The sequence below is a fragment of the Dipteris shenzhenensis genome, chromosome 10, assembly GCF_047967505.1.
Source record: "Dipteris shenzhenensis isolate YYH24624 ecotype China chromosome 10, Dip_SZ_1.0, whole genome shotgun sequence".
NCBI lineage: Eukaryota > Viridiplantae > Streptophyta > Polypodiopsida > Gleicheniales > Dipteridaceae > Dipteris > Dipteris shenzhenensis.
This window is the reverse complement of record NC_141605.1, coordinates 41,160,722-41,186,802: the sequence shown is the minus strand read 5'-3', so window position 1 is coordinate 41,186,802 and position 26,081 is coordinate 41,160,722. Positions and strand designations below refer to the sequence as shown.

Here is a 26,081-nt window from a genome sequence, read left to right as displayed (position 1 = left end):
GCCGAGAGAAAGGCTAGCACTAAAGGAGAAGGCTTACAAAAAAGCAGTCCGAGAGAAAGGCTAGCACTAAAGGAGAAGGCTTACAAAAAAGCAGTCCACATTCTCTTCATTCAAGATACAGCTACTTGGGAAGACTATAGTTCATTTTAATCTCTCCCAAACGAGCATTTCTAAGCAAAAGAAGCTTAGAAAAGATAGCTGATAGGGTAATAGATAGTAGTTAGTCCTTGCTATGCATGATGGACGTAATGGTTTTCAACCTTGTGAGTGACGGTCACGATATTGAGGAACTTGTCTGAAGTTTTCTTGATCCTTGCAGTTGCCCCCCCTTTTTGTGTAGGGGGATGGGGGGCTGCTTTTACATGGCATAGTTTCTAATTCAGAGACCTTGGATCTTAAATTCTGCAATGTTCATTTTTTTGGAATAAAGCACTGAGGATATGGAATACGGCATGTTAGAAAACAGAGGTGGACGCTGCTTGCCGTCCAAAGCTCCATACAGCGGAAGATAATGAATGCGTGTGCCCAGAAACCGCAAAGTACTAATGCAAATCATCCTTCTTTCTACTCTCTCTCTTAAGAATTGTTCAATTATTGTCTGCACACACACACACACACACACACACACACACACACACACACACAGAGATGCAGACAATGCTTGAGACAGAAAGTATGTTTTGTCCCAAAGATGGACGTAAGTCATGTACAAAGGCATGGACTGTGCCACCATATAGCAGCAGGGTGCTGCCTAGATGTAGACCCCTGTGACTCCAAGACTATTCTCCTATCTCCTTGTTGCACCTTCAAGACACTCTCAGCCTGCTGTTCTCCTAGAACTTCAGTGGGCTGTGTAGTGGTGTGCTCATGGACACTCCTCACTGCTGCTCTTCCTGAAGAAGACCTGTAGATTGAGTGCTTCACCAGCCTCAGATCTGTTTGCTGCTCCGGACCTGCAGCCAATCTGAGAACCTGTTAACCCTAAGTGCAGGGTACTGCTTTTCACCCTGTACGTTGACCTTCAACTGTGCTACTCAGCTTCCTGATGATCCTAAGCCTCTCTGCTGCCTTAGACAGCCAACAATAGGGGCTTTTTGGAATGGATAGGTCCCCAGGGATATATGGCTGGAATGCCCCTCAAAATGCCCGACCAGTCTGCAGACTGGCCCGAACCCGTACTGCAGTATCTGCTGCATGCTCATGACCTGCTCCTCTGCCCCGACCAGCCTCTGTCCTCTGCAGAGACTGTTGCTGCCTTGCTTGCAGGTCCAATCCTGCATACCTTTGAGCAGCCTTTGCTGCTGGTCCTGTTCATGGTTCTTGCCCCATGTGTGGGCCCTTCTGCCCACCATAGTTTTTCCCACACGTCACCATACACATATGGCATACGTGTACGGAAGTGTGATTGGAGTATGGATCAGCCCATGGGGCTTAATTTTATTTAAAAAACAGGAAAATATACATTGTACACATTTAATTGATAGAGAGCTACAAACCTTTCAACTTCAAGCTTGTATTAATTTTAAAGTCAAGAAACTGAAAAAACGTTTTCATAAAGGTCTCGGAACCCCTCCCCCCCCACCCCAAAAAAAAAGCCCAATATGATTGGCCGTACCATACGTGTACGGAATAATTATTTCATACGTGTATGTGATGGCTTATTGCCTCAATCAGTTTTGATGCATGCAAAGAATTCGAAATAAACTGATTAACTGAAATCACGTGCTTTATGAACTATAGAATTGATGAGATATCAAATGACTTAATAACTCTCATATAATAAGTTTCAAATCACCCACACTAGAGAGCGTGATTTGACAAAGGCATAGTTTTTTAAATTGAATGGTATGCAATATGTGTTGTCAAAACTGCTGTAGACTCTCTTGTAGGCATCGCCAGTAATATGCATTGAACGTGTACATTTCTTTGAAGCTGACTACTGCCCCTTTTGTCAATAGATTATGAGGGATCAAGATTCTGGAAATTCTAGGGGCTTTGGATTCATTAGCTATGATTCATTTGAGGCCTCTGATGCAGCTATTGAGGTAATTATGCTGACTAAAATGCCCTTTGTTGCTATTTATTAAGTCCTTTTAAGAAGGAAAATGCCGAGTTTGTTAGGAAAATTTGGTTTATGCAGCTGACAACTGAAATGATATGCTGTCAATAGAGGATTTTTTGTTGTGAACTTGTTTTTTGAGTTATAGAAGTGGTGGCTAGTGCAGAACAAAGCCATGTGTGTTATAGGCTCTTATGCTACAGCTAGTCCATACGTGGATTTCTGTAAATCTTTTGCCAGTTAGGCCAGTTGGAGTTGTCCATGTGTATACTATATCTAGCCTGCCACTATATGAAAGTGGCTACCAATTGTTACGGCCCCAAACCGTTCAACCACTCTTGGTAGATCCTGAGAAAGAGTTCATATGCTGGTTCAGCTCCTAGCCATGGAACCAGAGAACACCAAGTCAACCCCTACCCTCGTGCGCACGTGTGCACACACCCCCGAGCCAAAGGTTTAGCTAACTCCTCTTGAGCTAGAGATACCAACAGGAAGCCACTGCGTCCCACACCACCATGAACACCTTGGGGGTGTCGTGCATAGTTAGCAGAGAATGAGTGTGTTTAGGGAATGTACGATGCCAGAACGGGAACGTTTTGGGATGGGGGAACGTGGAAGAGGGAACAGGAATGCGACGGCATATGACACATCATCAAATCACATGGAAGAAGGAACAAGAATGCCAAAACCTGCATGGGAACGCCAAATCCTACACAGGTATGTGCTTCCAAAATGGGAAAACGTGTTTCCTCGTCGTTTCAGACCCAATCTGCGTTTCGGGAATGTGGAACACATTTTGGATTCCCCTTTCATACGGAATGGTGTTCCCCCACGTTCTAGAAGCGGGAACGGTGTTCCCAGTACCTATGGTGTTGTGCTCAAAGTAACACATAGGTAAGGAGTCCAAGCATCACAATGATCAATAACCAATATTGGAGGCCAAGCCACTTAAATATCCCTAGCCTCCTATGGTTATATTTAGCTGGGCTTTTCAAATTTACCCTAAACCTCCACTTAGATGCTGGTGTAATTGGTAATTAGCCACGTTCACGTAAGTAATATCCATTCCTAGGTGAATACGAGGATGGCTCCAAGTGAACTAGGGTTTACTCTAGCCATAACATTATCCCCCCCAATAATGGATATGGTTATATAATTGTTGCTAAATTTGATCTAGATCCAATTTGGTTGCTAACAAAATGTAGGCGGGAGCTAGAGACTATGCTGTCCCTTGCAGCAACAATCATTTCTTTTAATTGGCTTATGTGAAAATTGGATGGACTTTGATTCTATTGGGAGTTGCAGCCAATATGTAGTAGCATTATATTCTATACGATTACAAATGATATGGGGGGCCTTAGAAAGCGTCTTTAGCTTTTCTGGGTTTACCTTGGCTTGTGTATTTTGAATATTCTGATGTTGTTGCCAACACCTAGAGCTTTGCATAGCTTAGAAGGGTGAATCAAGTCTTGGTAGATATGCTCTGGGCATATGTCTCCAAGAGGCCATCTGATTGGGAGAAGTACATCCGAGTGGTGAAATTTTCCTACAATAGTGCTAAGCCTACGGCTATTGCCTACAATCCGTTTGTTCTCATGTAGGGATATCAACCCGGGTCTTCTGTGACGGTTGATTTGAAGGTATTAGGCTAGATTGCTGGACATGCAAGAGATGTTATTTGATTTCGTGAGAATCTATTAGGAGTGCTCAAGATAGAGCACGGTTCTATGTTGATGGACGGCATTTGCCGAGATAGTTTTTTAGGAAATGCATGTGTACTTGTGATTATCAAAGGATTCAAAGAGTTACGAACGGAGAATTGATTCACCCTAGAATGGATGTAATAGAAAATATTGCATGTGCAATGCTCTTTCAATAAATCTACTATTATTTGTCCTTTTGCATTGCTTCCTTTTCCCTTCACTTCCTTGCAATGGGGTCCATAGCCCATGCCAAAGATCATTCATTGCATAATCCATAGCGTCAGACCCACTAGCTTACCATTGTGCTTTTGTTATAAAAAAAACACTTTAGGCCACATGGCTCTGGCTCATGAGTCTAGTTTGGTGACATGTATGGCCAGATGAGGCAAACCATGACCAAGACTTCACATCTCTCATGTTGGCTTTCGAAATTTCATGGCTGTCACTTTCCCTTGAAGATGAAGCTACTCCTGGCATAAAGCGCCTTGTTGGATTAGCGTTGCTTTTCTTGAAAGAGATGCAACCACAGGATCTAGACCTCATCCTTGCTAGCTCCTGTAACATGCAACGGTTATCTGATCGTGTAATTCTCAGCAAGACCTTCTTTAAACCTTTAGCGAGGAATGAGCGTTGTTTACCATAGAGAGAGGAAGGAGATGAGGGTAGAGAGAGAGTAGAGTCGACAACTGATTGGCCCCCTCCCCCAATCAGGGGAGAATTCGCTTTATACTTGGAGAACTGAGAAATACAAAGAACACTCTTCAAGAGAGCACGGAACACGCTTCTGAAGAGCTCATTGTGCACACGTATAGCAGACCCAAAGACCTGAGAGGCAACGCCGACCAATACCGAGACCTTGATGCTGTCCACACTGACAATTTAGGACGCTTCTGCAAGGCAAGGAAGAGGCTTGTGCTGTCTAGCGGAATGCAGGATTACTGCGTGAGTGAGAGAGTGAAAAGCTAGAAGTGATAGATCCAATGAGAGAACTGAGAGATGATGGAAACATAGAGCTGAGAGTGAGCTGTGTAAACTGTAAAAGAGAGCTGAGAAAGCTGAGGAAACAGTGTCCAAACCTCTCTCCGTTTGCTGGTTCAAATCTCCGACTGTTGTGCTGCGTGGTCACCTTCAGATCAGGCTGAACTAATGGCCAAGGGACTGAGGCTAGAGCAGGGCCAGATCTGAGGATCTCAGGGGCTGCACAGGAGGCTGAAGTGGAGCTGTAGGAGGACTGAAGGCAGGAGCAAACTGAATGAGAAAACAGGGCAGCCAAGGGGCCCTTTTATAGCGCTGGACTGAGCCAACCCAGTTTGTAAACAGACTGACTCAGTCTGTATTACAGACTGGCTGGCCTATAACCAGCCTATAAAAAGCCCTCCCTGGCTCATTTGCCAGGGGAGTTTTTGGGCAGCCTGCTTCCCTGCTTACCTATCCAGCCTTTGGGGACCCTAAAGGGACTCCTAACCTAGGCTAAGACCTAAACTATAAGATGGAAACACTTAACCTACTATTCTCCAGTGGGTACTAGTGAACAAGAACTGACTACTGACTTGACCTAAGGCTGAGAGACTGACCTACGTAGCTTGTGCCTGACTGTCTTTGTACAAGGGCTCACAAAGGGGTCACAGGCATACGACAAAATCTCCTATCTGGAAACTATAATGCACTTGTCGATGTAGCCAGTGTATCACCTTGCACCCAAGTGCAGGGGTGCAAGACATTCCCTCAACTTGGTGGTAGGTTCATTGCTTCCAAGTAGTCCGCCAATATTTGGGAAAACTGCTGGAAAAAATCTTCGTCCAACCACACTACTTCATGGGTACCTCAATCCCGAAACTTGGTGTAAAACTCCCAGATCCTGCGTCCTGACCCATGCTTGAATTTATGAAGAAGGATCTGTTTTGGCTGCAAAACTTCGGCTTCATCAAGAACTTCAGGTTGTTGCTCGTCGGAAATCTCTAAAAGAGGAGGCCCAAAATATGGCTTCAACCAAGCTACATGGAACACGTTGTGCATAGTCCAACTGTCTGGTAGGCGTAACTTCATTGAGACATCGTTGATCTTTTGAATAATAGGGAATGGTCCGAAGCTCCTAAAGGACAGCTTAGGGCATCACTTGCCCACCTGCTTCAATCGTTGCTTGATAATGCGTAAATACACCCATTGACCCTCTTTATACTGGACATCTCGTCTGGATTTATTAGCTTGGCGTGTATACGATGCTTGGGCTTTGGCGATGCGGCTTTTCATGGGCTTCGTAATCTCTGCCATGGATTCGATGGTTTTGTTGGCTTCAAGAGATGGAGACACCATCCGGGTGAGGAGTGAGGTAAATCGTCGTCCAAACGTCGCTTCATAAGGTGTGCGACCAATACTCGAAGAATAGGTATCGTTCAAAATGGCGCGCACAAGCGGAAGAAACTGCTCCCACTTTCTCTGAGCATCATGACAATATGATTTAAAAATATCAAATGCCATACCATTGTACTTTTCCATTGCTTGTCCCATCGGAGGAGTGGCTTGAACTGCAGTGATCTAGCAGTGGACATAGACAAGTGCACACATGGCACCCTTGCGGACGGCGCGACCTGCTTGAATATGAGAGATTAATGGAATCCCTGGTATGCTCCGATCACCGCATATCACGGCGGGCTCAGGTAAACCTTTCACAATCGTGAAGGTGTCCTGTCGCCAATCAGGCGTCAAAACATGCTCACGGAACCACTGAATCCCGAGGATCATGTCGCACCACATCAAAGGAGTCAATATAAAATCCCGCGTAAACATGGACTGAAAAAGTGAACTCGATGGCCTTATGCGTGATGTGTGTGCGCAAGCCGGGCGTGAACCCGTCCACTGCAAGCTCGTGAGGCACCAAGGTGCACCCCACTGTCTTGGCAAGCTGAGGGGAGATGGCATCTTTTGAACTCCCCATATCGAATAGGACAATAATGAAATACTCCCTCATAAAAGACAGCAGAGACACTCTCATTTGCTCTCCCTCTCTCCCTCTCTCAACAGAGACACTAGGGCCCAGGACAACACGTCGGGTTGGACCCCCCCGAAGGTATTTTATTTCTTGAAGAGAGAATCTGTTACAAGAGTTCAGCGTAGAGCTGTCTGATACAAAATCCAAAACGTGAATGAATAATTATAAGAGCGTCAAGCTCATTTCAAATTGGCAACATGCCACTTGTCTAAAATTTAGACTAAGTCCTATTACATACCACTAAGGGCCACTCTGGAGTCTTCAAAGCACTTGGTCACACGAACCGCCTCCTAGATGCTTGTTAGGCTCCCATAGCGCTTAGGAAAATAACTCTTCCTAGTACCTGCAACAATAAATTAAAGCGTACGACCATGGCACCCATTAATTGTTAGCGCTTTGCATGCAAATAACACACTGTGGACTAATTCTAGTCACGGTGGGCGTCCCCACTGAATACATGTGCACACCTAAACAAATATAAAAATATGTATTTATTCTCTAGTTGACCGAAGTTAACACTCTTAATCATAATTAAGGAGCTTTGACCAAGGGTCGAGGCGCCTTAAATATAGCCAAGTCTCTCCAACCGAAGTTGGCACATCTTGATTAACCGTGGTTAATCCTCTTGGCGCATGCCAAGTCTCGTTGACCAAAGTCAACACTCTCTGACCGTAGTCAGCTTCTTAGTTCTTTGGTTAACCGCAGATAAAATAAATGGTCAAGTGTACTTTGACTTAGGATATTTACATTGTGGTGACATCCCGTCGGCTTCTATTCAGTTGACCTCAAGTGAAAAGCTTCCTTGTAAACATCCAAAAGCTGTGGATGATCGGATAACATGTCTTCGTCCATCCACTTGGCATCTAATGCCGTATAGTTCTTGAATTTTACAAGATACTTGTAAAACTCCTTGCCCTGAGGGCCTTTGCGTACAGTATGGTACACAATTCGCGCTGGCTAAAGGACCTCCTCCAGCTCATCCACTTCTGGTGGATCCTCTGATACTGGTTCTGTAGGCTCTAGCCCTTGGAATTTCTTTAGAAGACTCACATGGAATGCATTGTGAATCCTCCAATGCTCTGGCAATGATAACCTGTATGCAACCTCATTTATTCTTTCTGTAACCCTGAAAGGGCCATAGTATATGGGAGATAACTTTACATACACTTTTTGTTTGCCTTTAAACTTGCGGAGCCTAGCTTTTTCAAACTTCATACTTCTGCCATGCACAAACCCTGTCTGCGTGTCATGAATCAAATCTGGAAGAAAAACCTGTAGTCGCAGACTGATGGCTTTCGCCAGAATCTTGTAAAAAGTGCCCAAAAGAGTGATGGGTCTCCATTGAGACACAAGATTCCTATTACCCACCTTTGGGATGAGATGAATGAGACCATCTGTAAGTGAGTCCGGCATCTCACCAGAGTCCCACACGCCCTGTAGGGCTGATGTAATGTGATCACCAATTTGCTCCCAAAAAGTAATGAAAAAGGAGGGGGTCAGTCCATCTGAACCTAGGCACTTGCCCTTGTGAAGAGCAAGTAATGCAGTCTTGAATTCTGCATTGGTGAAAGGTGCATCCAGAGAAACATACATCTCATCCTTCACCAATATAGGGATACACTCCCAAATAACCTCTCTGGCATCATTAATGGCCTGTGTGCCTGGATCTGCAGTAAGAAGGGATGCAAAAAAATCTGAAGCTACACGTATGACAGCATCAGGATTTGACTGTAACACCCCGTCTAAGTCAACAAGCTGCGAAATACTATCTATACTATGTTTGGGCCCATGACTAGAGAAAAAGTGTTTGTTGACCCTGCCACCCATCTGAATCCAAAAGGATTCTCGTGCATGAAAGGCATACTCCGCTCTCTTTGATCCAACAATGTCTGCAAATGAGCCCTTGCTGCAGCAAGGCGCTCTTGAATCCAAGCATCTGTGGGCCTCTTTTGCTCTTTCCTCTGAAGGGACGCTAACTGCTGGCGTATACCAATCTCACATTTGAGAATCTCACGTCTCCTAGAATCAGCAACTGTATGATAATAGTCACTAATTCCGGATAAGGCTGCAGCTACCTGAGATGGATGGACAGCTCCACCCTGTATGTGAGAAACCCAAATCAGTAAAATATCCTCCGTGAGGCTCTCCTCTGCATAAAAAGCATATGGAATCCTGACACTGGCAGAGTGTCCTCTCCGATGAGGCTCAAGAATCGGCAACACCACTGGAAAATGATATGAGGTGGAATCCCCAGTAGAAATGCATACAGATCCTCCTCTGTCAAGTGCCCAATCGTCTACATAAAATCTATCAATCCGTGCATGAATGGGCATGTGTATTCTCCTGTTCGACCAAGAGTACAGGAGTGACTGTGGCATAATATGAAAGGCATCATCCAACCAAGTGTCTCTGCCATTGAACTGAAAGAGAGAGGCATCCCAGGCTGCCCTCTCTAAAGAATGAACTCCACCTTGTCTGCCTCCCTTTTTGTCTGAAGGCAACTCAACCATGTTGAAGTTGCCACCAATGATCCAAGAATCTGCAATGGGGGCCCAAGAGAGTAACTCCTTCCAAAAGGAGATCCGCTCCCCTCTGTTGTTGGGAGCATAAAGATTGAGAAGAACAATCTTACGCCCTTCAATCAAAATAATGATCCATTGAGCTCTAGAAGGGGAGATAATACCATGACCAGCAACCAAGGGGAGAATAGAAAGAGAGACCGAAATGCAAGTACCTCCCCTTGTGCCCATAGCAGGCGACCAGAAGGTATGTCCTGAAAGCAGTTTGCCAGACTTAGAGCAATCACTGGCATCCAGCTTGTGTTCTTGGATAAAAAGGATATCAATAGCACCTCCAGTGACGCCTAGATGAAGTTGGTTCCGGATCAGCTGCCTACAGCGACGGTGTGGAACTCCGCCTAGGCCTTGTATGTTCCAGCTGACTATCCTCATCGATAGGAGGATGCTGGATGGAAAGGCTTACCCGACCTAGTAGAGGAGACCAACTTCACCTGGGCCGGAACACTCCTGCTGAGGGCATGAAACTCAACAGGTGAAAGGATCCCCACACTTGCTGAAAGGGAGGCCCTGTCAGAAGGAAACCCAATGAGCGGGACCCCTAAGGTGGAGGGCACAAACTCCTCATCATCCATGAAAGTCGCCGAATCTGCCAGTGTCGAAAAAGAATTCCTGATAAGCAAGTCTGGCCGAGGAGTGCGAAGAAGACCTGCACTCGTGGAAGATGGAGGAGAAGGACCTGCCAGGCCTCTATCAGCAGAACTGGAGCTGGGGGTTAAGGAGGCATGTGGCTGGGGTGAAGAGGAATCAGGAGCCCTCATCTGCACTTGCACTTTCTCGGTTGTCCTGACTGTGGCAGGAACAGTCTGCAGGGAAGAAGTACCTATAGTCCCCTCGTGGTCAGAAACCAAGGGGTCAGAGACCAAAGTGACTGGGGCTGGTGGATCTAAAGGCCCCTCCTAATGTGGAACTGTAGTGTTTGGGGCTGCAGCAACATCCACCTCTGGAGTCTGGAAGATGTTTGTCTGAATAAGGATCAAAAGTCTCCTCCTGAGGTAAGGGAGCTGCTTTGATAGCTCTCCATCGTGGTATTGGGTGTGCTGCGGGCATTGGGCGCCCTGCTGCCCCTGGTGGTCCTGGGGTGCGCGAAGCAGGGCGCCCTATTGCTCTTGGTGGTCCTGCAGTGCGTGGTACAGGGTGTTGGGGAGGTGTAGTCGTGGTAGTACGTGAAGGAGCTGCACTAGAAGACCTCTTGGGTCTTTTTCACTTCCTTGGGTAGTCTCTAGCAAAGTGCCCCAAGGGTCCTGCGAATCCTGCACTGGTCCTGTCTACCTGAAATCTTGACTCTCTGTCGAAAGAGAGAGCCGTCTGGACGCTGAAGCATAATGTGGGCATCTGAGATGTTAGAGTCAGAGACAATGACCCTAACACGAGGCACCCCGTCTACACTTACTGCCTTTGCCAAGGAAGAAGGCATGCCAGGAAGGGAGGGGATCTCCGTGACCACTCCGAATGTGGCTCCGATAGTGGCAAGCAGTCGATGGTAGACCTGAGGAAGACCAGGAAACCTAATGAACAGTGATGTGACCTGCCTGTCCTCCTCGACTGGATCGAAGCCCAATGTGTAGGGCAAAAGAAAGATCCTCCTTGAACCCAAAGCCAGGGGATTAGCTTTGAGAACAAGGGCTGTGGACTCGTGGGAGTCGAAAACCACTTGGAAGAATCCACGTCCCAAAAGTCGAATATCCCTGAGGTGAGGGGCGAGGTCTCCTGGTAACGCCACCAGCATCTATTCTCTAGCCTGTGATCTGGAAGGGTGTGACCCAAAGATGCGGGCGAAAAGTGATGTGAAGGCCTCTAATTCCACATCTTTCTTGAGCTGCTGCAGCTCGTCTTTTGAAAAAATGACGGTTCTCGCGGCCGGTGGAGGTGGACGGAGATTGGCTGAATGGGGATCCATTCACCAATCAATGTGAAAAGGCCGATTCCAACACTGAAAAAGCTCCGTCCGTGAAACTACTGCCCAGGATGCCCTGAACGCGGGTGCAGGAAGAAGGAGAAAGAGAGGGTAGGAGAGAGGGGAAGGGAGGGGAAAGAGAGGGGCAGGAAGGAGGAGAAAGAGAGGGGAGGAGAGAGGGGAGACAGAGGTAGGCTGAGGGGGAGGCGAGGGGAGCTGAGTTAGGAAGGAAGGGGGCGAGGAGGAAGAGGGAGGAGGTTTAAAAAAAAAAAAAAACTCTTTCCCCCCCCCCCTCCCCCGGGGGGGGGTCATCTTGGGGGGGGGAGCAAGGGGGGGGGGGGGAGAGCATGGGGGAGGGAGGGGGGCGGGGGAGGAGAAGGGGGCGGGGGGGCTGGCGGGGGAGAGGGAGGGCGGAGGAGAAGGGGGCAGCGGGGAGGGGGGCAGCAGGGAAGGGGAGAGGAGAAAGGGGCAGCGGGGGGGGGCTGGTGAGGGAGAGGGATGATGGGGGAGGAGAAGGGGGGTGGGGGGGCGGACGGGTGGGGGAGAGGTTGGGCGGGGAGGGAGATAGGGGGTAGCGGGGGGGGGAGAGGGAGGGTGGGGAGGAGGAAGGGGAGAGGGAGGGAGAGGGGGCTGGCGAGAGGGGAGGGAGAGGAGGAGCAACGAGGGGGGGAGAGGGGGGGGCAGTAGCTCACGGGAAGGAGCAGCAGCTCAACTGGAAGCCTCTGTACTTTCTCATTTGGGTTCCTTTGGAGATCTTTTTGAAAGGTGCAACCTGCAAATAAGCATCCCAAAACTTTTGGTTGTACACATCCACTATATCTCCTGCATCCATATGCAAACTGTCCCAATCTTGAAGAACATGGTCTCTAAACTGTTTAGGCATAAACTGTTGGTAGAAGGCTTTCTTGAAGTCCTTCCACTTCTTTGGGGCTGACCCATCTATGACTCCACCATGCACTAGCTGTTGCTGTCAAGTGCAAACTGACCATTCTTAACTTGGAGGATTCTGAAAACTTTTCTGTACCAAATGCAGCATCAAACTGCCTGATGAACTGCAATGCTTTGTCTGTATGACCATACTGTCCATTGTAGGTCATAAACTTGACAGATTACCTCCCTCTTTGAATTCCTTGGTCTCTCTGGAAGACTTACTCTTCTTGGACTTCTTGTGTTTCCTTCTTTTCCTGGATGGTATATCTGATAAAGAAGAATATACATAAGTCGAACTCAAGGTAGACGGTGATGGACTAGGAGATCGGTGATGATGCCTCGATCTCTTCCTGCTATGAGACCGTCCCCTGTGAGATCTCTCTTTCTCTGGCTGTACACGAGAGTGTGCCTCTGGCATTGGCACGTCATATACTGCATTAGGCATAGCTTCTGCTTGAAACAAATGCTGAGCCCTTGGATCCTTTCTGAGATTTTCCATCTCTTGTATACGAGTGCGTACCCTCTGCTCAAATTCTTGCTGAGTTTGTTGCACACTTCTCTGTCTTGGATGTACATCCCTATCTTGTGAATCCCACTGGATAGGCGATTGAGCCATTTTCTTACAACTTGTCTGAGATCTGCAAGTTTCTCACACACACACTATGTATGCAACTGATGCACGCTGCCTTCGCTTTTCAAAGAGAAAATTTACCTCAACAAGAGGTGTCTTGCATTCACAATCTATGCCAGTACTGGCTGTCAGCTCAAGGCATAAACTTTAAGCTGTGTACCTCTTTTCTGGCTACTGCAAATGGCTTCAAAAAGCATCTGTTTTTCCCTCTTTTCACTGCTCAAAGGCATGCATACTCTTTTTCTGCAAATCTCTGATTTCTCTGCTTTTCTGCTGCTTTTCTGACAGTAAAAGTCTGACAGGTAGGTGAAATCTGCTAGCAGAAACAGTCTTTGCAACTGTCCCCCTTTTTTTTTTTTTTGTTGAAACAGTAACCAGATGGAGTAACTGGCTGATTACTCTAACCAGACTGACTGGTTCTGGTCTGGTTAGTCTGCAACTAGACTAACTGGACTGGTCACAGTCTAGTTACACCAACCAGACTGGTCTGGTTAGGCCAGATTAACTGGACCAAAGTTGAACTAACTAGATAGTGGTTCAACTAACCAGAGTTAACTAGCTGTAGTTAACTTAACCAGGGTTTCACTAACCACAGGTCAACCAACCAGGATTAACTGTACCAGGGTTAACTTAACCACTGGCTGCCATGTGTCTGCTCTTTGCACATGCTTGTGCCATGTCAGCATGCCACGTGTCACTGCCACGTCAGATGGACCTGCTGGCTGCCACGTCAGCTCGCACGTGTGGTTGCCATGTCATCTATGTGCCACGTGTAAGCACCACGTCATCGCCTACGCCACATCAGCAGGTGCCTAAGGTTCCAAACCTTGGCTGTGAATTGGTTGACGTCGTGCGTCGAGCCTTCTGGAGACCATCTGTCGTCGCGGGACCTTTTGCGTGCATCTGACCATCTTGGGCATCCGCAAGCACTCAGCAGTGTGACCCTACGCAGAAATGGCCACCACCATAACCTTCCATCAAAGACCATTGTCTGTCACGCGCTACGAAGCATCACAACTTGCTTCTACACCCACAGCCACCGTTCGGTCCAATCTTCCCTCGTCAGGTCTCACGACGCTAATAGTTGTTGTGGAAGCTTCGCCATCGAAAATTCGGTCGGGGTCTAGCAAAAGGCACCCCGTCACCTGATGTAAACACGTGCGTAAGGGCGGTGCTCCTTTACGCCACTTAGACTCCTAGCGTTGGCTCTCCGTCTTGCCTTTCTGTTTGCAGACGCTTAAACACCACACTTTGCATTTGACAACAGGCTATGCGTCATTGTGGTAATAGGCCTCATCAATTTAGCGACTACCTCCTTTACTCAAGTACACTTGCGCCTGCACGTCACGCTCACCTTGACGCTTTACGTGGTCACGATAGGTCTCTCCTTTCTGCCTAACTGACCGTCAATGACGACCTTCCCTGAAGGCTTACTTTCCGTCAGGCGTTCTATGCCAAAGCCTGCACTCTTCAATGTTGGATCGTCACTTCCTAGGAAGAAAATGAGACCTTAAGCTCTGATACCAATGAAATACTCCCTCATAAAACACAGCAGAGACACTCTCATTTGCTCTCCCTCTCTCCCTCTCTCAACAGAGACACTAGGGCCTAGGACAACATGTCGGGCTGGACCCCCTCGAAGGTATTTTATTTCTTGAAGAGAGAATCTGTTACAAGAGTTCAACGTAGAGCTGTCTGATACAAAATCCAAATAATTATAAGAGCTTCAAGCTCATTTCAAATTGGCAACATGCCACTTGTCTAAAATTTAGACCAAGTTCTATTACATGCCACTAAGGGCCACTCTGGAGTCTTCAAAGCACTTGGTCACACGAACCGCCTCCTAGATGCTTGTTAGGCTCCCATAGCGCTTAGGAAAATAACTCTTCCTAGTACCTGCAACAATTAATTAAAGCGTACGACCATGGCACCCATTAATTGTTAGCGCTTTGCATGCAAATAACAAACACACTGTGGACTAATTCTAGTCACGGTGGGCGTCCCCACTGAATACATGTGCACACCTAAATAAATATAAAAATATATATTTATTCTCTGGTTGACCGGAGTCAACACTCTTAATCATAATTAAGGAGCTTTGACCAAGGGTCGAGGCGCCTTAATTATAGCCAAGTCTTTCCAACCGAAGTTGGCACATCTTGGTTAACCGTGGCTAACCCTCTTGGCGCATGCCAAGTCTCGTTGACCAAAGTCAACACTCTCTGACCGTAGTCAGCTCTGTAGTTCTCTGGTTAACCGTAGTTAACCCTCCTGGTAATAAACCAAGTCTCCCCCATCGAGGTCAGGTTTACTTGACCAGAGTCAAGTATCTTTGACCATAGTCAATTTTTTGACCATTAAAAGAACTCTTTGACCATAATTAACACATATAAAACTCTTTAATTATGATCAAAATAAATGGTCAAGTGTACTTTGACTTAGGATATTTACATTGTGGTGACATCCCCTCGGCTTCTATTCAGTTGACCTCAAGTGAAAAGCTTCCTTGTAAACATCCAAAAGCTGTGGATGATCGGATAACATGTCTTCGTCCATCCACTTGGCATCTAATGCCGTATAGTTCTTGAATTTTACAAGATACCTGTAAAACTCCTTGCCCTGAGGGCCTTTGCGTGCAGTATGGTACACAATTTGCGCTGGCTAAAGGACCTCCTCCAGCTCATTCACTTCTGGTGGATCCTCTGATACTGGTTCTGTAGGCTCTGGCCCTTGGAATTTCTTTAGAAGACTCACATGGAATGCATTGTGAATCCTCCAATGCTCTGGCAATGATAACCTGTATGCAACCTCATTTATTCTTTCTGTAACCCTGAAAGGGCCATAGTATATGGGAGATAACTTTACATACACTTTTTGTTTGCCTTTAAACTTGCGGAGCCTAGCGTTTTCAAACTTCAAAAGTACCCAATCCCCTTCCTTGAGATCTAATTGTCTCCTATGCTTATCTGTAGCTCTTTTATGTTTCTCTTGAGACCTTTCGATTGCTGTCTGGACTTGGCTATAAGCTGTCTGGAGGTCTCTCACAAACTGATCAGCTGCAATATTTCATATTTGGTCCTCAATATAGGTAGCAAAATCACCTTTCCATAAATGACCTCAAAAGGGGCTTTCCCTGTAGGGCTATGTACTGTATTATTGTAAGCAAACTCTACCAATGGTAGGTACTTTTCCCAGTCTGAACCTTGGTCACCCACGTAGCATTTCAGCATATCTAATGCTGTAGAATTTGCTACTTCACTTTGACCATTTGTCTGGGGATGGAAAGAAGAAGAAAAATTCAAATCCGTCCTCATGTTATCAAATAAAGCTTTCCAGAATAGACTGGGCATTCTGGGATCTCGATCACTAACAATGGACTTAGGCATACCATGATGCTTAAAGATCTGTGCCATGAAAAGCTTAGCCATATGATCTACCTTTATGGTTTTGCGAACGGGAATGAAATGAGCTTGCTTGGTGAATCTATCAATGATAGTCCAAATCCCATCATTCCCTGACTTTAATTATGATCAAAATAAATGGTCAAGTGCACTTTGACTTAGGATATTTACATTGTGGTGACAATAAAGTGATGCTCGTTAGCTGTGCCATACGCTCGAATGAGTGCCTTCTTTTGATCTGAGAAGTCGCCCTCCTTACCTTGAAAGACCACCGTGGGAATGGCGTTCAAAGCAGGGAAGACGACATTCGTAGCTGAGGATGGAGGTTGAGCTGGAAGAGCCAATACATTAGCGACGGACGAAGTAGGTGCATTCGCATCCTTTTTGGCAAGCCACTTCGGACAATCCTTCTTGCCATGCCCAGCGATGTGGTGGCAATGAAAGCAGTGATGTTCTTAGTGGTATCGCTTCTGCTCGTTGGGCTATAGATAGCCTCCTGTAATACCCGCTTTAGCCTTCTCATCTGGAGTCATCTTTGGCTTGGATTCCCTCTTTTGACCAGATGCCTGGCCGTCTTTCTTTTGGAATTGGTTGTCCTTCTGATCCTTACCCGCTGTGTTGTTTGACTGCTGCGGGGCTTTGGAATCTTTCTGAACCTGCTTGGGCTTTCCCCCGTTCAGCGAGGACTGAAGGCAGGAGCAAACTGAATGAGAAAACAGGGCAGCCAAGGGGCCTTTTTATAGCACTGGACTAAGCCAACCCAGTCTGTAAACAGACTGACTCAGTCTGTGTTACAGACTCAGTCTGTTTTACAGACTGGCTGGCCTATAACCAGCCTATAAAAAGCCCTCCCTGGCTCATTTGCCAGGGGAGTTTTTGGGCAGCCTTCCGTGCTTACATGTCCAGCCTTTGGGGACCCTAAAGGGACTCCTAACCTAGGCTAAGACCTAAACTATAAGATGGAAACACTTAATCTACTATTCTCTAGTGGGTACTAGTGAACAAGAACTGACTACTGACTTGACCTAAGGCTGAGAGACTGACCTACGTAGCTTGTGCCTGACTGTCCCTGGACAAGGGCTCACAAAGGGGTCACAGCATACGACAAAATCTCCTATCTGGGAACTATAATGCACTTGTCGATGTAGCTAGTGTATCACCTTGCAGCCAAGTGCAGGGGTGCATGTGACAGCTCCACTCTACTTCTTGGTTTATTTCTAACCCCTAGTTAGACTATGCTCGTATCTGTAGATCAGTACGGATCTTGTACACGTTCAATCACCACCTAGAGCCTAGCCCTTACGAGTTAGACCAATCACTCCTTATAAGGCTTCCAAGGTTGTGCCTATACGAGAGAATTTCAATACATCTTTCAACTAAGAGAAAGACATTATTTTATAAATTTCTTCTAAAGGCAAGAAAGGAAGAAGCAAGAGCAAGTGCCATATTTTAAATGATTTTGCGAACATATTTGGAAAATCTCTAGCAAGAGGAGAATATTCCTCCCAAAGAAAAAACTAGCCTCATATAGTCTCAACAACTCTTAGGGGCAAATTCATATGATGGCACACTTTCTCCTCAAAATCCTCCCAACCGTCTTTAGGTGGGTTAGACCACCCATCTAATCCAGATGAACATCAACTCTCCACCCGTCAAAATGTGAGTCGTCTTTGTTCAACCACCCATAGTTTTCTAAGGCTTGGTGGACAAGAGAGTTCATGCTCTTCTCAGCCTACGGCCAAAAGTGGATAAGGTCTTTTTGCAATTCAAGAATCTCCTATATGATTATGTTAGGATCTTGTAGATGCCTAGTAACAGTGACCTCATCCTCACTTTTTTGCTGACCATATCTTCAGCCTAAGTAGCTATCTTCTCTACCTTCTTATTTCTAATATGGTGGCAACGGCAATTCAGGAATCTCCTATATGATTACGTCAGGACCTCGTAGATGCCTAGTAATAGTGACCTCATCCCTCATGGTCTGTGAATCATTGACCTTGACAAGGCTATTGAGTTTCAAGCCGATGTGGTGCATGAGAGCAGTGAAGGATTGGCCAAATAAAGGATAAGCTAGTGGTGCCTAGAGAACACAAGAAAAGGTGCCTATGGGAGCAGAACACCAAGTGAGGACTTGTTGAACTAAAGCTATTTCGGGCATGGCTTCTATAGTTGGAAGATGTTGAGGCTGGAGCATGTGGCATGGAATGTATGACCAGTCCCCTAGCTTTGTTGTGGTCTAGATCTTAGGTTTGGGGGTGGTTCTAGTATTGAGAATCTTTGGTTGTGCACTGAGCTACTAGTTCTCCTCCTTATGGCTTGTACTATGCGGTGTTGGAGTTCATGTTGTTGGATTCTTGTGTAGTGGGTCCCATACCACCATGAGAGACCCTTTGGGTATCGTACTAATGGTCCTGAATGGGTGTCACTAAGGGGTCGACTGTTAGCGGGTCAAGCTATTTATATATTACCAACCCCGAACCTCCCAAGTTCAACTGGTTCTAATGCATCCCCAGTAGGATCTAGCTCTAATAACATGAAGATCTCAGAGGACTCACCTCTCAACCAGCCCTGAGCACGTGGGCTAGAGATCAAACTCCCACAAGGCTATGTCCATAGCTCCATACCGCTGAAACCATCCACAAGGAACCTTCAGCATAGTATCTCGTGATTGGCGCACCATATAGAATGCATGACTCTAGGTGCACGATCCAGACAAATCATACAATGGTGTCAACACACTGATAATAGCCGTGGCCACTCTTTATGAAAGAACATCTTGCTTTCCAGAAAGCGTCTTGGCTAAATATTGCCAGCTAACCCTTTACTTGAAACAATGTTTCAAGTCCTCTAGCCCTACGATAGCCTACTTCCCTTAATCCCAGGGCCGCCTAACCTTACTAGATTAAGCTCACTAATCCAAGGATTATAATCAAGGTACATAAGAATTCCCCCCTCTTTTAAGCATTTTCTCTTAAATGAAATTGAAAAAGTTATCATGCAAACTAGCAATTGACTCCCAAGGTGAGCCTTTGTTAGACCTATCCTTCCGCTTAACTTTGAACTGTGGAATTAACTTATCCTCAAGTTTACTTTTTCAGGTTCATGTGCAAAACAAGACGTTTCCCAGCCCCCAATGCCTCTTTCAATCTACTGACATGAATTCATATGCAACCTCGTTAATCTTTTTCAAGATTAACAAGTGTCCTCAGTACCTAGGGGATAACTTTTCTACGAATCCTTTCCGTAACGTCTTTGAATTCTTTGGAGTTCGCAAGTAAACACACATTCCTTCGAAAAGCTCTCCAAGCAACGCCGCCTATCAACCTAAAGTCGTGTTGTATTGTGAGCACTCCTGATAGATTCTCGTGCAGTCACTATCATCTCTTGCAAATCCTACAACGAATTTTTAGCTGCACCTAGCTGAATACCCTTCAACCTAACCATCACAGGAGATCGGGTTGATATTGATACCTAAGCATAAACGGACTGAAACCAATACCCGTATGCTTAGCACTGTTGCCAGGCAAAGTCCACCATTTGGGATGTACCTCTCCCCAATCAATTGGAGAGACATGCTTGAAGCATATCTCCAAGACTTGATTCACCCTTTCTATGCGCCCATTAGACTCAGGATGATCAACGGAATTCACACTCAAAGTAGTTCCTAACTTATATATATACTTCCTTCCAAAAGTGCCCAAAGAACTTGAAATCTCTGTCACTAACTATATGAGAAGGCAACTTATACAGCTTGAACCATTGCTCAATATATTGATGAGCTAGTTCAGTAGTCCTCAACAATTGTTTTGGTGGGTAATAATCTAGCCATCTTTGTTGATCTATCCACCATGACCCAAACAGCATCATGCCCTCATTGTTTTCATGGTAATCCCACAATGAAGTCCATGGAAATACTCTCCCATTTACTTTCAAAGATGTCTAGAAAGAAAGAAAGAAAGAAAGAAAGTTTATGAAAAGCCTTTGAAAGACCGAAGGAGCTATGAGAGTGAAAAGAACCAAGCTGAATGGGTGAAGCCTCTAAGCAGGCATCAACACTCAAGACAAATACAACATAATCATAGAAACACCAATACATAAAATGTCTGCCTGAGCCCATGGAGAGGATGGAAGTTGCGATGCAATGATCCTCTGAATGTTGGTGGAGTCGTCAAGGCCAAGGGAGAGCCCGGTGGTCTTTGAGGCTGTGGTGGCACGAGACTTGTGATTCAGTGCTGGTAGTGGTCATGGTGTGGTTTGGGTATGGTTCTTAGTTGTGGCCCTGCTTCGGGTAAGTGCCATTGTCACACCCATCAATCGGGTCTTCGGTCAGGTGAACATGAAGGGAAGATCCCAAGCCTAATATGTTCATTCACTTATTGGCGAGTCTGTCATGTCTCTTGCCCCGAGCCTCCGCTCCGTGGTCTCCTTGGGGCTTGCTAGTCCGTGTTATTCGGCTGGAAAAATGTGGTTATCATACTAAGAGTTGAGTCTAGCTGCACACCCTGATCTCACCTATGTATCCTGAATAGCTGGTCTCTGTGTCGAATGGCCTTATGGATAAGAGTCGCAAGGCATCTCTGATTTGGGTGAGACAAGAAATTGGAGAGGGGTCCGAACCCATGCCTAAAGAGACAATGGTAATGAGGCATCTGAAAGCGAAGTGCTCCTTCATCTCGATCTCTTGTCAATCACAGTGTGTACAGATGTGACCCTCTCTAGATATGCCCTTAGCTCGCCCACTCTTAATGCATAGTCGGTGCGGTGAGACGTGGAATTGCCCAATCGATATCTGGGGGAGGTGGATCCATGTATAGCCTAGTGGATCAATAAAGCCCTCCTCTAAAATTCGTTAGTAGTGGTCCTTGTGGGAGTTGAACTTCACAGGAAGCTCGTTGGGTGCCAACCGTGTCCTAAATTTGTGTAGCTGTAAGAGATCCTCCTGGATAGCCTGGTAAGACGTGGAATTGCCCAATCGATATCCTCAAAGAATGGGGGAGGTGGATCCGTGTATAGCCTGGTGGATCAATAAAGCCCTCCTCTGAAATTCGTTAGTAGTGGTCCTTGTAGGAGTTGAACTTCACAGGAAGCTCGTTGGGTGCCAACTGTGTCCTAAATTTGTGTAGTTGTAAGAGATCCTCCTAGATAGCCTAGTTGATGTTGTGATAGGTGCATGGAACAGAAGGGGCCTCAATGCTTTACTGAAAAGGGGGTATATCTATCCGTGTTGAGCCCAACTTGTTCTTGAGCAATAGGTTGGGGTGCAACATAGATTTTATCGATTCAAGCAATAGGTTATATTGTACCAACCTGTTACTCATGCAACACGTTGTCTTTACTTTGTGTTGCATGCAACTTGTTGTTCAAGCAACACATTGGAGTGAAACATAGCTTGTTGCTTAAATCATCAGAATTTCTTGATTCCCTTGACTTCTTGTATTGCCTTTATGATGGATTCTACCACTTGATTACTATCTTGTTTATGCAAATTATCAATCCATACATCCCAAAGAATTGGTATACATGGACTAATACTCCTTCCAAGTAAGTTTTTAGTCCATGTTTACCCTCCAATGGAAGTGGGAGTGTGCTTGTACCTTGGCAAAGCTGTTTATTAACAAAGCCGTTTGCAATGGTTTCCCTCACACTTGGACACTTAACACCATCGCTCCCCTTCACAAGGGAGGGGATCTCACAAGCCTGGAAAACTACATGACGATTATGATTGGGCACGTCATGTCCAAGATCTATGCATTATTGCTCGATACATAGGTTAGCTGGTTTGCAGAGCTCCAAGGGCTCAGGGCCGAGGGACAAGCAAGCTTCGGGCCAATCACACAATTGTAGATCACAGTCACATTTGGAGTTGTCATTGAGGATGCCAGAGCAATGTGATTCTTGGATATCGTGTTTCTATCAGTGTTTACATGGAAGTTGTGTCTCACTAGTGCAGTGCTTTTATGCATCAAATGCATATTAGGTGTGTTGTTTAATGTAGCAATACGACTGTCTGCAGGCTATGAATGGGCAATATCTCTGCAATAAATCTATCACAGTTTCGTATGCTTACAAAAAGGATACGAAAGGGGAGCGTCATGGTACACCTGCAGGTAAAATTTTCTGGGCTGCAGCCAAAATTTATTCACTTTATTATATAGAACTGGTATTTTACTCAGGTTCGTTTCAAAACAGAAAAAGAGTACGTTGGCTACTGGCATTCTGTGGGGATTTAGTTATTTGTTATGCATGAATGCATTCTGTACTTTCATTTTTTGGTTAACAGACTGCTTTGTGATGCAGAAAGAATGCTTGCATCGAGCAATCCAAACATACAGAAGAACAGACCTCATACACTTTTTGCAAGTGGACCACCATCACTCTCTGGTGGTGGTGGGCCACCAACGATGCCACCACATGCAAATGGTAACATGGGTCCACCAAACACGAACGGTGGAATGCCTCTGCCATTCAGTAATAGTCCTCAAAATCCTCCCCCAGGACTTCAACAAGGACAGATGCCGCCTCCACAGCAGCAGGGGCCCTTTTCTATGCAACAAGCTGGAGGCCCTCCGATACAATCTGGTCCTGGTTGGCCAAATCAAACTACACCACAGGGGCAGGGAATACCAATGCCACCACAACAATTTAGACCGGCCCCACCTGGTTCCAGGCCTATGCCTCCAAACATGCCACCACCTCCTCAGGGTTTTCCAGGAAGGCCCCCTCCACCAATGGGAATGGGTCCTCCTGGTTGGCCCAGAGCACCTCTGCCACCTCAACAGGGAGGTGTCTGTGGGCCTCCTCAAATGCAAGGCATGCCACCTCCACCCATCAACCAAGCTGGAATGCCCCCTCCACGTCCCCAAGGAATGATGCCCCCACCCCCTCAAGGAATGATGCCCCCACGGCCTCCACCATCAAATTCTCTACCACCTTCTGGTTCTGCTCCTCCCTTGCCACCAGGTGGGCCTTCTGCCCCCCCACCACCACCAGGTGGCCCTCCTGCTGCGCCACCTCCACCAGGTGGACCTCCTCCACCACCACAGAGGTGAACATAATCTGCATATGCAGTTTTGATCTTTCCATTAAGTTTTCAGATTGTATGCATTCAACCTACCCATATGAGTTTGTATAGTGTCAATTGAGGTGGTGGTGGTGGTATTGTGACTACATAACCTGAATACATAATCTGTACTTGAAGTAGCATACGATTACATTTCTTCTCATCAACATTGATACACTTAGTAATCAGTAATCAGCCACTGGAGAGTAGATGAATTCTTGCTAATAATAAAATGCTGTCAAGGAGCGATGATTCGCGAAAAGAGAAGACACAAAACTGCTTTGAAGTTGGGCGAAGCCAAATTTATATAGCTGCATGCAGCCAGCACCTTTTTCTGTCAAATGCTTATATTCGAAGATGCTTCATCAGTGGGACTGAATTCATTGTGGAATGCTGTCTGAATTTTTTCAATTGTGTTTAACGTGCATGCATGAATTTGAGAATTCGTTAAGAAAACAAAAGAATTTGTATTTTATTTTTTCTCGAAGAGTATCAGACAATGTTACTTCAACAAACTTTTTGAGTACAGTCAAGAAGAAGTGTAAGAGTTTCAAGGGCATGGCCTAAAGTAAGCTTAGCATGGGGTTTCAAAAGGGATATGTTGTGCCCTTGACTACATGAATCATGGTGCATCTCAACTTTTGGATATACAGCACTCTTAAGTCCAGGAGCCAGGATTTAAGATATTTGTCTATGATGTATGCTCTTAACATTGCTCAAAGGTGCAGAACCATGTCAGATTGAATTGAATTAACCAGGGTGTAGAAGATCTTAGTTCAAATTGATGTTTTCCTACTTTAAGAGGTAATGGCATAGATAGGTCCGTATTGTTTAGCTGATTTCATTGTAACAGATGTGGGCGCCAAGGTATCAAATTTGCTTTTTTAGTGGGGGTTATTGCCGTCTTGGAAGAGAATTTAGTGAAGACTATAGAGGGAACCTATGCATGTTATCATCTGTTTCATTAGTATTTATAGGAACTTTTTGGAGTTACTCTTAGTAATTTTTTGAGTTGCACTAATAAAAATAAGTATTTTGTGATGTCAGCACAAGATACTTATACAAAATATTATAGAAGTTCAATCATGCTCCAACGATTGCCCAATGACTACTCCAAAAAAAATTTATATGAAAAATATTGTTTTGCCTTGTGCATTAGTTTGAAAACTTTGAAGTGTACACATGAAAGTTTCCATGTTATTCTTTGTGTTTCTTTTTGTTTTTCACAAAATATTGCAATTTCTAATGTCATTGTACCTCTAAATACTATTCTACCATATAAGGGTATTCTTGTTGTGATTTCTAATGGCTTTGATGTGATTGACAAGGCCACCAATGTACTCTAGTAAAAACAAAGTTATCTTTTTATTAGTGTTGATTCAGAGGGTTTCATAGTTACATGTGGATCTTTTTGGTCTGTCCTCACTTTATAACTTTTGGCTATTGATTTTCCAATGTCTCTTCCATTTGGAAGTAATAATCCCTTCCTTAAAGTAGATCAATACTACAACCACAAAAGCGCCCTTGGTATGGCACTATAGCAACTTCGAAAAGAGTCAGATTTTCCTCCAGTCATCCATCAAATGTTTTAGGCAAATCTAGGAGGTTTACGCTTGGATCATAGGAAAGATTTTGCATTTAAGTCTTATGGTCCATCCTTCCCTTTGTTATTGCACATGATGGCTCTATGGATCGTTATAGATCTATCATATTGGGTACTCAACGTCTATGCACAGTCACGTTTTGAATATTTTATCATCCTCAACGTTCTATAGAGATAGTTGGTTTGAGGATGATTTTTAGATCAATGAGGCTAGTCTTTGATTTCAATCTAATTGAAATGGAAATGAATTACCAAGTAAACATTATGTTGTGGGAATGTGCATTATGCTCTTCCTAGATATTATGTCTTTTGAGATAAAAATCATTGCAAATATAGCTTGCTTAATTCAAGTACGGAGTTATAATGTGCATACATATAAGGCATGGATGCATATTTGAAATGTGGTTTTTGGTGGTCTATCTAAATGCAATAGGTGATTATGGATGACCATTCCAGTCATGTGAAAGTAGAATTGTTGGAGAAGGAAAAGGAATGGGTTTGACGCAATTACATTGTCTGTACACACCCTCCATAGGCTACAACATCTGGATGTGTCTACATCCAAAAGTTTTGATTAGAAGTTTAAGACAGAGAGATCAAAATACAACATCTAGATGTGTCTATGTTCAAGAGTTATTAGAACTTTAAGATACAGAGATTAAAGTGGAAAAATAAGAAATGTTGGACTCATGTGCAAGATTCAAGTGTTGCTAGAAATGCCTCTAAATCCCTCGCTCTACAACATGTACACCTAGCAATATCTAAGCAAAGTTTAGGAGCTATGGAGTGATGTACTAATCCATGCAATCAGACATGAGGGATAGCCATGCCAAATTCGTATTATGCTAGTCCCTAAGAAGGATGCAACGTTGGAAGATTGAAATTTGGGGATGTAGATGAGGGAATGTGAAAAACAAGTTTCCACACCACCACTAAATGCACCAAAAGAGGGTGTTTCAAGGTAGATTCTAAGCTTAGTGGGTGCAATCAAAAGAACTTTAGGGGCACAAGATGCAAAAGGATAACAAATCCCACCACCCTCACAAATGCTACAGGAGGAGGTGAGTTGACTTTAACAATTACATTCTCACAATAAAGCTACAACTGACAAGAATTAGGAAAAGCAAAGAGAAACAATGCAAGAAGAAAGCACAATGTAGTTGTGCTTATGCTACAGTTGTTGCTCGTAGGAAAAAGAGAGAGGAGGATAAATAGGCACATCATCGGCAAAA

General features: G+C 45.1%; 1 protein-coding gene across 2 annotated transcripts in view; it reads left to right on the top strand.

Moving 5' to 3' along the window:
* Positions 1-23,960, top strand: part of LOC147897835 (uncharacterized) — a 46,936-nt gene extending 22,976 nt beyond the window's left edge. The window contains exons 8-10 of one of the 2 annotated variants that reach the window (XM_087380835.1): positions 1,959-2,045; positions 22,200-22,293; positions 22,484-23,960. In XM_087380835.1, coding sequence (XP_087236961.1) covers positions 1,959-2,045; positions 22,200-22,293; positions 22,484-23,235 — 933 coding nt within the window. In that variant the 3' untranslated portion in view covers positions 23,236-23,960. The remainder of the gene's footprint in view (positions 1-1,958; positions 2,046-22,199; positions 22,294-22,483) is intronic. The other variant, XM_087380834.1, reaches the window with a different exon arrangement.
* Positions 23,961-26,081: the final 2,121 nt, after the last annotated feature.